Raw genomic sequence first — 12,092 nt, 5'->3', positions numbered from 1 at the left:
GGGTGGGTGGTGCCCGGCGGGCTCCGCACCCGCGGAGGTGCCGCCTCCGGGGCAGCGCAGAAACCGCGGCCCCGGGGCAAATCCGTCCTCCGGCCGGCTCCGAGCGGGCCGCGCCCCTCCGCGGCCCCGGGGGGGCTCGGAAATCCTGCGGAGGACCTGGAGCGGGGGAAACCCGCGCACCGCGCCGAGCACCTCCGGCAGCGCTGGGCGCAGCAGCCCGGCCGGGCGCAGCCGGCCCCGCTGCGGGCCGTTTCGGGGGACGGAGCTCCCCGGGCACGTGGGGAAGGCTGGGCCCCGCCGGCTGGGGGGCTGCGGCCCCTTGCGCCTGGGGGGAGCCCGGCTCAGCACCTCTGCAGGGCCCTGAACCTGGTGCGAGAGGCCATCAGCGAAGGGGCAGGTGTTCCCTGCCTTGCGGTTAAAGAGTTCCCCCAGGGGAACGTGTCGCTTGATACTGGGTTAGGTTACTCTGCTAGCTGCTGCGTCTCTACTACTGCTAGGTTAGGGTGCAAGCTGCTGCTGCACGTGGAAAAGCCATTCATTCTTCTGTCCGGAGTGTTCTTCTGTACGACGTACCCTCAACCAGTTGTGTGCAGGTTAGGTTCCCCCTGGGGACCAGACGCTTGCCAGGGCAAGGTGGCCAGACCCTTAGCTGCCATGCTTGAGCTGGTGAAACCCTCGGCAGTGCTGGGGGCTGGAGCAAGGCAGCGGCCTGGGAGGGATGGGAGGAGAGAGCCAGGGTGATCCCAGAGCCCATAYGCTCCTGGCCGCCCTTGCCACCGTCCCACCGCCGGACAGGAGAAGGGGGCTGTGGTGCAGACTGGGACAAGCCTCTGCCCTGCCCCATTGCTTCAGAAGCCCTGCTGGGATGCAGCCCGGAAGGGGGAATGCACTTTGCTGCAGGTTACTACTCCTCCGTGAAGAGAGGAAATGATTTGCGGAGGATCAGGGCTCAACTCAGCCCTGCCCTTGCTGGCAGGAGACAGCTTAGCCCTGCTTGGGTCTCAGCCAGGAATAATTCCCCCAACCCAGGTAGGGGTCAGGAGTACGTGCCCAGACCTGCTTCTCCCTTGCATGCGGGTCAGGCAGGTTTTGGGCAGCACACCCTCCCCCAGCAAGCTGGTCTTAGACTTTTTCTTCTCTCCCGCCCCCACCTGCCTTCCCTTGGCTCCTTCCCCACTGGGTTAGGCAGCGCATGGGTGTAAAACAGCCCTAGGGAGAAACACACCCTCTTTTAGCTTTCCCCTCCCAGGCTACTCTTGTCCAAGGGAAGGCGCCCAAGCCTCAGTGAGCAGGTCCTGGGAAAGCGGTGAGCAGAGGCTGAGCTGTCCCTCCCTAAGCTTCTAGCTCATCCTGTTCCTCCCTCTCACGTTTGGATTTTCCTCCCACTGGAAGAGCTCAGGGCATGGGTCCAGGCACCTGCTGCAAAGGGCTRGAGCGAGCCCCGGTTCCAAGGCAGCTGCTGGTGGCGAGCGGCCGAGGGAGGGAGGAGAAGCAGGACCTGCTGGGAACGCCTCGCTGCTCACATCCAGCTCCCAGCCTCCTGTCACCCGAGGAAGGGCCCATGACGCCAGGCCGCTCGTGACTCACCCATCACTTCTCTCGCTGGAGCTTGTCTCGAGCCCCTCGCTTACCACACGTTACTGTTTAGCCACAGTCGTGTGAAATGCAGAAGTGGGAAGCAAAGCTTTCCACTGGCAAGACTGCAGTTCAGGGATTTCAACTGACGGTAAGTCTTTTCCCAGAGTGGGAACAGCTCGGAAAGCTGCTGTTATTGCCAGTGACATACAACTGTGCAAAGAGGAGATGTGTTTGCAAACTTCCCCTGCAAACACATACTCTGGAGCTGTCCCCGTTCCTCCTGGCTGCAGAGCTGCTCTCGGCTTTCAGTTGGGAGTTTTCCTCATAGGCGGTATCTGCCCTTGTCAGGCACAGGGTGTTTATCTGCGTAACTCATCCCCGGATCACCTTCCTTGAGGTCAGCTGACTTCAGGGGAAACTTGCCCCTGAAGGCATTGGGGGATGAAAACCTTGCAGGCCAGATCCACTCTGCTTCCCACAGGAGTCTCGCAGCGCCCCAGGCAGCACCAGCTTGCTGCTCCAGGTCGCTTTTTTGGCTGCTTGCAGATGCTCTCCACGTGCTCGTTACACCTGCTGCGGATGTGGTTATGCATTGGGGGCAGTTGCACAAGGTACCCAACTACGTGGTTTTCTTTAAAGAGGCAAAGACACCTCTTCTGTTCTTTCTGAAATGTTAATAATAAGATTGGTTCCAACCACGGCTAGTGCACATGGAAAAAAAATGCATTTGCTAGAGGAAAAATCTAGATCAAGGGAGGAGAGTGACCTGGCTGTGCCTCTGAGCCAGAAAGCTACAGGACAGAGAACAGGGAGAATAGAGGGGAGGGGAAGCTCTGAAGTGATTCACAGGCTGGAAGCRGCAGTGGTTTCTCAGACGTCCCACCCATACACTGCAGTACAGGGCTACGGAGGCAGCCAAGCGTCAGGGGTGGTCAGAGCAGCCCTGCCACCGGATTGTGGCACAGCTCCAGTTTGAAACCCACATGGATTGGCTTAAGGAGCTCAAAAGCATACATTAACCACCCCCAGAGCAGAAAATCTATCGCAAATTTCATATTTTTACCTACTTGGGTCCCATAGCTATATAAAGCACTTCAAGTTTCCTGCCAGAGAGCAAAGCGCCTACAATGACAGAACATAAAGGGGCAAATGGAACTTTTAGTTACAAGAAAAGGAAATGAATACCCTAGCAAGGCAATCTACATCCAGCACTGGTCTCTCTTTTTAATTCAGACTCACGAATCGACAAGTTATGCACTGATACTGCCCTGTTACAGCAATATTGGAGGAGGTCTATGAAATATACTACAACCCCCCCAAAACCGAGGACAAGTTACAGTGGAAAAGCACACAGGACAGGATGTGAAAGAGCTCCAGGTCCAGGATGTGAAAGAGCTCCAGGTCATACTGGCTGTAAACAGTTACTGCATACTTTATAAAATGCAAGAACTCCCTCTACTGTCTAAAGACCATTATAGCTCCTTTGGCACCACCGTGCTTTAGACAAGAATGCAGTCAAGGGAGTTTAATGCAATCCACTAAACATGAAATTAGTTAGATCCATAGAGCTAAGTCTCCAGACATGACCACTACTAAACTACCTAATCAACATAGCAAAGAGTATGAGCCTTTTCCAGCTTTAAAGATGAAAATTGACACCGTCCCAAAAATCAGGGCAGAAGGTGGTGTCCTCTGTTTTTAACCGCAGGCATCTGCCATACTGCTGCTGTCATCCTGCTTCAGGACAGGGTCATTTCTATTCTCCTTACACCTTGATTATGGAAGAGAACTACATTGCATCATGGATACTAAAACACCTCCCAGAAGCTCCACTGCAAGTGTTTCTTTAAAGACCAGTATCTGAGGTAGGTAAGAACTAGGTAAGAACAAAACAGACATGAGAAGAACTAGACAAGACCACCCAAGTCCTGCAGCAACAATATGTATTTTCACTTTCACTGTATTTTCACAATACGTATTTTCACTTAGCTGTATTTTCTGGAGTTTTGGGGAGGGAGTGGGGAAGAAAGAAAATGTTTTCATAGTGGTTTCAACTTTCCCCATGTGCATCACCTGGAAAATGAGRTTGATACATAAAAAAAAATTAGTTGCTTTTAAAAAAATTGAGCCCAGACCAATGAAAATGCGATGTGAAGCTCTGAGTTCAAAAACAAACACTCAATCCCCCCAAAATCCTCAAACACCCCATTGTCATTTTTACTATATTTAAAGTATAGAAAAGCTTTAGGACTGCAAGCGTAACCCTAACTTGCTTTTCCATGTATTCTTGGTGTTACTGATGTGACGGTGGTAGCAAACATTAGTGATATTATCAGACAGTGTCAGAGAACATAATATCATCTCCTGAAAACAGACATTGATGTATATGGTTACTCTTTTTCAATCCATTTCCTCTTCTCAAATCTTTTGCTCCAAGCAAGCATCAAAATTGCTTTGAAAACGACGGCTGAAAGCATCTGAAGACTTTAAGMCTTGCTGATCGTGTAACTAGTAATGCGATGCTAAAAGATACTATAAATATTAGTAAAAATCCTGACCGTGAGAGGTCAGTCCTTCTTACATTAATCTCACCAGTGACCAGCCAGTATATCTGGCCAAAGGCCTCACTGAAGCAAACTTGTTGTGACTTTGTTAATCAGGTGACCTTAGAAGCCAGAATATACTGCCAATGCTTTATTATAGACAGGGTCCTTTAAAAGATCTCATCCCCCCAGCATAAGGAGATCAGCGGGATTTACTGCTGTAATTCCAACTGAAGTGATGCCGACTGTGTTAGGCAATTTATCAGACCTATTAAGGTCAGCCTTTGACTGGAGCCAGGTTCATTCCAAAAAACAGAAGGTCAGCTGCCTTCCTGTCTCTTCCCCTTCTGTCCCTCTGCCTCGGTGCTAATCGTCCTCCTAATGCTGTCTCCCAGTGCTAGACACCGGGAATTTCACAGTTGCAAGGCAGCCCGATTAAATTATCACCAACAATGGGCATTTGGGATTTTCTATGCCTACAAGATCAGCTGGTGACAACGAGGTGAAAGCAGCTCTGGCAGAGTACTTCACTCCTGTGCAGTTACACTATACTGGATTTAGAAGCCCAGACTAGCTTGTTGTGTAGTAAGGCTTTTTTTAATCCAGAATTTTTGCACACAAACTAGATGAACCAAAGTTATACACAGAACAAATATGCCTCTCAGATTTTTTTTTTAAATCAACCAGCAAGTATCAGTAAGACATCTGACAGCCTGTGTAAACAAGTTTATATTTGTTAATTTGATGAAGTCAGCATAGAGACACAAAGCTCTTCCGCAGTTGGAATAATAAATAGGAATCTACTGCTCAGTTAATCTCTGAATGGTTGCATGGATGCTCATCACATCCATGCTGTAAATTCCATTATCATCAGCCTAGCAGGTGCCAAGACATTACTTCTTATTCATACACAAATTTAATCAAAATTAAGCAGATTTTGTGTGCGTTTTCCAGCCAACTCATTGCTTGCTCCCAATATTTTACGTCTGTACAACACATTAAATAATTCCCAGATAATAAGTCGATGCAACTGAGATTTGACTTCCAAAGTCAACAAATGTGCCTGGACCAACAGTCAGGGTATGATCACTTAGCATGAACAACTAGATTTCTGACCAGTCGCGGCTATGATCCACTTTAATTTTCACCTCCTCATTTGGAGCTACTCAGACTGAGGATAACACATAGATATAACTACACTACAAAATCGATGGCCAGAAGAGTTAAAACTAAGGATTATAAAGACTGATTAAAAAACTACAGGACAATAAAACCTTCTTAATTTATCCAAGAAAGAAAATCTGTGGATTTATTCCTCTGACTTATATTAGTTTGGTTAGAATCATGCTATCTGAACTGTTTTTCATAACCTGTCTGGTCCATTGTTTGAAAGACTGAAGTTGCAGCTAATAATAAATCAGGACAAAATACATAGCAGAAAAAGTTGTAGCCTCTACATTACTCAATTTCTAAGGTGSTCCTTACAGCATTACACAGCCAGCAAGAACTGATTTGATGGTGGTGCTGTAATGAAGTGTATCGACCAYGAGAAGGAAATGACAAAAGTTCACATGAAGATAGCATTTTATAAATTATATGAACTTTATTTATAACTTGTCTTCAAAAGTCAAAAACATGACAAGTAATTGCTCGGAAGCTTCTAACTGCTCCTGAAACATTTTATCAGAATTTCATGGAAGTGCACTTAGAACAGTAGCAGAAATCTAGATTCAGGTCAATCAGTATCACAAAACTTGGTTCTAGCCAGAACCTAGAAGTTCCCACTCAGCCACTAACACATTGTAATCTCTTTGCAGATTAAGCATTAAAAATAACCAAACCCAAAATACAGTACTTTCTCCACAGTACTATGAGATTTTTTTTTTTCTCTAAGACTGAGCTTCCAGTCACCAAGCATATACTTAAGCACGAGTCTATACTAGTCCGTACCAAGTTTGTGAAAACATACTGAAAACAAATTCAAATTAAATACGTTAGAGGTCTGGCTGGACACAAAGTTTAATCAAGAGGTTTGAGCTGGATTATATTACATTACTTACTGTTTTAGGGTAAGGCTATGCTGCCATCTGCAGAGTGCAAAGTTAAGTTTGTTGGCCAAATTGATTAGTAGCAAGTTCTGTGGTTGTGCAGGTCCACCACTCTAAGCATGCCAAGTTAAATTGGACTGGACATCTCAATACTATGCTGATTTACACATTCTCATCAGGTGCCTCAGCTGGCTAGATCTCAATATCTTGATTGTTTAATCAACAAAGTGCTAAACTAAGAAAAGGAAGCTCTATAATAAAAGTGTATAATGGAATGTATCCATTTACCAGGTATTGGAACAGTCATCCTGCTTTCTGGTTTCTATTTTATTTCTTCTTTGAAAGCTATACCTGTATATTATACATACATTATATGGAAAACATAATCTAAGTACAGCTTCAGCTACGTTAGTGTCATTCAGGAGTTCAGGAATTCAAAATACTTACTAAAATCTGAAAGGCAGAAAGGTAGTGCTGTGCGAGCACTACGGATTATAAGTATTTTCTTTTCTTTTCTTTTTTTTTTTTTAAACCAGTTTGCCCTGAGGGATGGAAAAACTAAATACATAAATGAAAATTTTAGTTTAAATAGGAAGCAGCAGTATTTAAAAAAAACTTCTGAATTCCTCTGTCAACATAAGGCTTAAAATTAAAATGCTAGAAAACTAGTGCCAAAGTCATTAAATTAATTGTAAAGCCAGCAAATACAAATAATATTTGATATATTACTTAATATGCATCTTTTTTTTAAACTAAGACTAATAAAAGTTCATTTTCCAGGTTAGAAATTATTTTTGTCAGAGTATGGAAGAAAATAGGCATGGAACTTAAGTATTTTGAACTAGTTTCTTACACAGCTGCACAGATTTGCTAGGGAAGCTTGTAGTTTGAAGATTTATACTGAAGACATGTTTTCCATATAGTTGAGAGGCTGACTATAAGAATTCAAACACTGGTAAATATTATAGAGTCACAGTTATCATAGGCCACTTTAAATGGGAACTGATCTGACAATTACAGTTAACACCTAGAGCTCTTACTGAATGAAAACAGAGCTGTGAATATACCTCTGATACTATCATTTAAGAAATGTAAGTGAGATTGGGGAGTTATTTACCTACTAGCTCAGGCCATTCCTTCTGGAATGTTTTTGCTTTTAAAGAGTCAAATGAACACAACTGCAGAAGAATAAGCATAGGAAAGAAAACACTCGTCTCCTTCATGTTGACCTATCATTAAGCTTTGTGTGAAGCTAGTAAGAAAATTAGGCTGACATGGTTAAACAGCATACAACATGCTAACAAGAGACCAAATGATACAGAAAGACCAAACCAGGATTTGAAACCAAGAAATAGATATTAAAGTCTTCCATATTTCTGGATGCCTGAGTTCATCTTGGGATGTAAAGGGAGAAATGCAAGGAAGCTGGGCATTTCCTCCCTCATGGAAGCTTGGTTTTACAGTTAATCTTCTACTTGGTTCATTTATCACGCAAAGAACGGATCAAAACCTGTGCCATCATATCATCTTCATCAGCATCATAATCCTACGAACAAAGGGTATAGGAACTCTTACTGCAACAGCCATATTAGTTAATACAACACCAAGTAAACTCAGAAAATAGCTGCCTCATCCTTTGATTTGCCAATAATCCAATTTCTCTAAAAATAATGGAGAAACTGACTATCAAGGTATCATCTGCATGGATCAGATTTCAGAGTAGCAGCTATGTAAAAAAGCTGGATTTTAAGAGTCATCAGCCTGTATTCCAAAGGTAAGGAAACACGTACCACAAAAAGCGATGTCGCCTTTGAAGGTGCTCCATGAAGTTAGCACTCCTGTAATTTGGATCTCCCCATGGCATTGAGGCACAAATTGGGCAGACCTTCAAGAAAAAAAAAACAGGAAAGCCAATTAAGTGCCAACAGTTAAGTGCTTTAATGTTTACACTGGAAAGGTCAGGACAGAAACAATATGGAAGATTAAAGTCTGAGATCTATGACAATTGCTACTCTATATACAAAGTAATTTTAGACTACTTTACTAGGACTTTTAATACAAAAAAATTCAGATAACTCTGAATTCTTTTCATTTGATTTTTAGACATCTGAACTGGAACGGTTTAGGGAGTCTTCTACCTACATATTGAAAACTAGAATTACTGAGTACAGCTGTTTGCTTTGGAAGATTTCATCCCTCATTTCTCAATAAAGGAAAGGTTTCCTTGAACTCTTTTGCAAAGATCACTTCTCTCAAAGTGAAAGAAAGGAATTTTTTTCTAAATTAATAATTTTGAATTCCAAAAAATACTTTCAAGACAAATGAAAGATTCAAAGCGAGTTYCAAGTTTTACAATTCCTCTTGTATGTGGGGGAGCATAGCAGATGAAGATTACTAGAGGGAGATGCAATTTTTTCCAAGTATTTTTCACGAGTTTATAATGTTATCTTCTTGCTGAGAACAGCATAGAGAGATCTTAAACATTTGCGAAAATCTTTTTGAAGTTAAATTAATGTTATGTTTATTATTGTGCATAATTTACTTCAAATGCCTGCCATTTTTCAAATATGAAGGGAGGATGTAAACTACATGCAGTAGGACTAGAGACTAGTTATCTCTAGAGAATGTTTCCAAAACCAAGTAAAACTTAAATGTGTGAATAGCATACCCACACTTGACTTTAACAGAAGCAATTATAAATATGTACTTAACTTCAAGCAGTAAGTCTCTAACTCATGGTTTCAAAGGGATTTAAGACTAGACTTCATTGCAATTCTTGAATCAAGACTCATTATTACCACTTGTTTTGCATCCATGCTATGCAGCGTTTTGCAGTGTTCAACTAGTCCTTCTTGATCAAAGTTTTTTTCACTGCAGTACGGACAAGGAAAGGTAAAGCGATTTGGAAAGTTCCTGGTTTGGGGGAGAAAGAAAGACTATTTACCATTTTAGGAGCATTGGTAATAACTACTTATCTTACCAGCTATTTAGAATACAAATTATTCAAAACAATAATCTTATTCTATGCAATTAAGGCAAACCAATTTTAAGAATCAGATTTTTAATCCTAATATGTTAAAGAACTCTTAATATCATCCATATTTATACAAAACTAATTCTCTTACAAATGTTATAAATGCCATTTATTAGTTTGCTTTAAAAAATAAAAAAAGAAACAAGGCACAAGGCCCAATATGCTAAAATACAGATCACTGCAGTCAATTCCAACTTCCCTTCATTATAAGTTACTGTGAGCAAGAGACAGAAGGATAAAACTATTATTTCATACCCATCCTGCCCCCCCCCCTTACCTTTTACTAAGTACCCTGATCTTGAACTAAAACATGCATGGACAACGTCGGAGAGTAGAACAGCTTGCCTGTGCACATTCTGTTGTAGGATTAAGGCTTAGTTTAACAATATGAGAGAATTAAAAGAATTAACACCCAAATTGAGTGAAGAGGTGAAGTCTGCTTTTACTCCAATATTCTACAGTTTGCATGATACATTGTGATACACTTAACTTTTTTTTTTTAAACAAGATAAAAGGACTGTTCTCAGAACAAGAATCAGTTTTGAGGTTTCATAATGATTAAACATTTACAGCCTGGTGTGTGATATCAAAAAACAGTATGTCCAGAGAAGAGCTAGTTACCTGGTGTTGTGAAGTGGTTCTTTAGTTACAGCTTTTACACCTTCCATTATATAATTCTGGTACTTTGAACAAGAAGCTGCATGGCTACGCATCTTTGAGAGATACATCTGTGCAGGCAACAATTAAACAGCAAAGTTAATTTAAACTACTTGCAGTCATTTTCAGGCTTTTAAGCAGAGGAAGTAAACGATATGTAAAAGAAATAGGCTTTCTATAGAAAATGTTGAAACAGTGAAAAACACTTAGGCTGATGAGACAGAAAGCTGTCGAGACTATGGATTAGTTAACCTGTAACTTTGTTGCCTGTAATATGCTGCAAATACCATGCTGTTCAGGACAGCTCACTTTTCCTAAATTATAATCTAAAAGTTTCATATAAAGCCAGTTTACCTGGTTGCTGAGGAGAAAAGCCAATATGGATAATGGTGTAGATTGATTACTAAAAGTTAAACTAAGATCTGCACTGCGGAATATTGTCAAATACACAGAATGTGACAACAAAGGAATGGAAATGAACCTACTTTCACAATTTTTACTTGTGAAAGTCTGAAGGTTTTTTCCTTAGAAAAATTCATTCTATGCTTGAAGTCTGACTAATGATCAATTTCAAAACATGCTTTATATCTGAATCTTAATATCCCTATCCAAGCTAGAAAGAATGGTGTTTTAAGAGGAGTAAGAGGTACAAAACCAGGTAATAACCAAGGAAGTTTAGATACTGATTAGCAGTAGATGCGAGATAAACATATAGCTAACGTATCAGCCTCCATCAGAAACCAACTGTAAGTCTGATAATTCTGTTTCAAGCATTATCCCATTAATGAAAACTCAAATTTCCTGTAATGAAATCCACATTTCAAGGTACTGAAATTTTCTATCACCTGGAATAAGAAAATGATACTACTCCGAAACCAGAAGTGAAACTAACTGAACAGATAACCTCACTTTGGTTATGAGAAACTACAAAAAAAAAAAAAAAGCAGTGCAGGAGATGAAGAATTTTGCTTTTATTAAAGAGACAGCTGTAAGTGTTCTGTTAGCATGCTGATGTTCTTTAGTGAGTTTTAAATTAAAGATTTAGCTTCACAGTGAACCAATTAATCTGAAGATTAGATACAGGCCCATATGAACTATGAAGCTGCAGTTTTGCTGTAATATGCATCTAATTAACCTTTTCTTGCTGTTTTTCCATCTGTCAAGATATTTTACCCATATATTCAAATAATGCTAAGAAGCCTAAATATACAAAGAGGAGGTAATGATAGGAAGGTGTCCTATAAGTATTTAACATGCAGGATTTTACCAAACARCAAAATGTATGGAATACACTGGTCATATAGGACAGCTTTGTCTCATAACTATTTCTGATGAAGCAAAGTTCTTCTGTTTAAAAGCCTAGGCTGTCAGTGTTTAAAATCACATTCACCATTTCCTTACAATGTTACACTCACAGAGACATGCCCGTAGCGGTATTTTATCATTATTTTTGAATCAATACAGTGTCTCACACTCAGAATTCACTTCCTAGGGAGGTAACAATAAAAACTGTGGAAAAAATGTCAACATTTGGGTACTACCTACAAAAAAAAGTCTGTAATACTTATCAAAACAAGCATTAGTATTTGACCTGTTGCTGCAGAAAACTAAAGAGCAAGTACTTTACTTTCCTCTAAGCAGTATGACTGAACCGGCACATTTCATGCACTTGGTTTCCAAATGCTTTCCTACCTTTTTATTGCAGCCATTGCAAGTGGTTTCTGTCATCTCAATCTGCTTCTCCAGATCCAGAGCTCTGCTACCAGGAGACAGGGTACTGCGGCAGACGCCGCAAACGGGCTTTTTTGGCTTCAGGCATTCCTGCAGGCACGGAGTGCAAAAGCTAGTACGGGAGAAAAAGAGCAGGCAGTGAGAAGGACCTTCCTTACAGCTCAGCTGAAACGTTCAGAGACTGGCCATGCCTTGYGTCATTAGCGGTGAAGGAGTCACAAGCAGCGTCGTTTACTAGGACAGCAGCCTGCTGACATTTGTGCAGCGTGAAGCGAGGAGCGGCCTTGCCCGTTACGGTTAGAATTACTACATTTTAGAGAAACCTCTGGATCCACAAGGTTTCAGTGGGAAAGGTAACCGCATGCATTTTCCTGCTGTTTTCCTGTCAAGCCAGGCTCACGCCGCCCCCGAAACGCGGCTAAAGCGCGCAGCTGCCTGCAGACCCCCCGTTCCCAGGGCAAGGCGCTTCAGCCGACTTCCCCAAAACGGGCCCGGCCCCGC

At 42.1% G+C, this 12,092-nt stretch overlaps 1 protein-coding gene across 3 annotated transcripts in view; it reads right to left on the bottom strand.

Annotated features, from left to right (window-relative positions):
• Window positions 1–3,504: 3,504 nt before the first annotated feature.
• The window catches only part of RNF114 (ring finger protein 114), a 9,980-nt gene continuing 1,392 nt past the window's right edge, over window positions 3,505–12,092 (bottom strand). The window contains exons 1-6 of one of the 3 annotated variants that reach the window (XM_026092276.1): window positions 11,902–12,023; window positions 11,553–11,703; window positions 9,825–9,931; window positions 8,968–9,082; window positions 7,960–8,054; window positions 5,700–7,715 (exon numbers count right to left, since the gene is read on the bottom strand). In XM_026092276.1, coding sequence (XP_025948061.1) covers window positions 7,688–7,715; window positions 7,960–8,054; window positions 8,968–9,082; window positions 9,825–9,931; window positions 11,553–11,703; window positions 11,902–11,954 — 549 coding nt within the window. In that variant the 5' untranslated portion in view covers window positions 11,955–12,023 and the 3' untranslated portion in view covers window positions 5,700–7,687. Of the gene's footprint in view, window positions 3,652–5,699; window positions 7,716–7,959; window positions 8,055–8,967; window positions 9,083–9,824; window positions 9,932–11,552; window positions 11,704–11,901; window positions 12,024–12,092 lie in introns of those variants that run through there. The other 2 variants (XM_026092201.1, XM_026092144.1) reach the window with 2 other exon arrangements.

This window comes from Apteryx rowi, unplaced genomic scaffold (assembly GCF_003343035.1).
Source record: "Apteryx rowi isolate R43461 unplaced genomic scaffold, aptRow1 scaffold_0, whole genome shotgun sequence".
NCBI classification, from domain to species: domain Eukaryota; kingdom Metazoa; phylum Chordata; class Aves; order Apterygiformes; family Apterygidae; genus Apteryx; species Apteryx rowi.
Note: the sequence above shows the minus strand (reverse complement) of the source record. Positions and strands in the feature narration are given on the sequence as shown.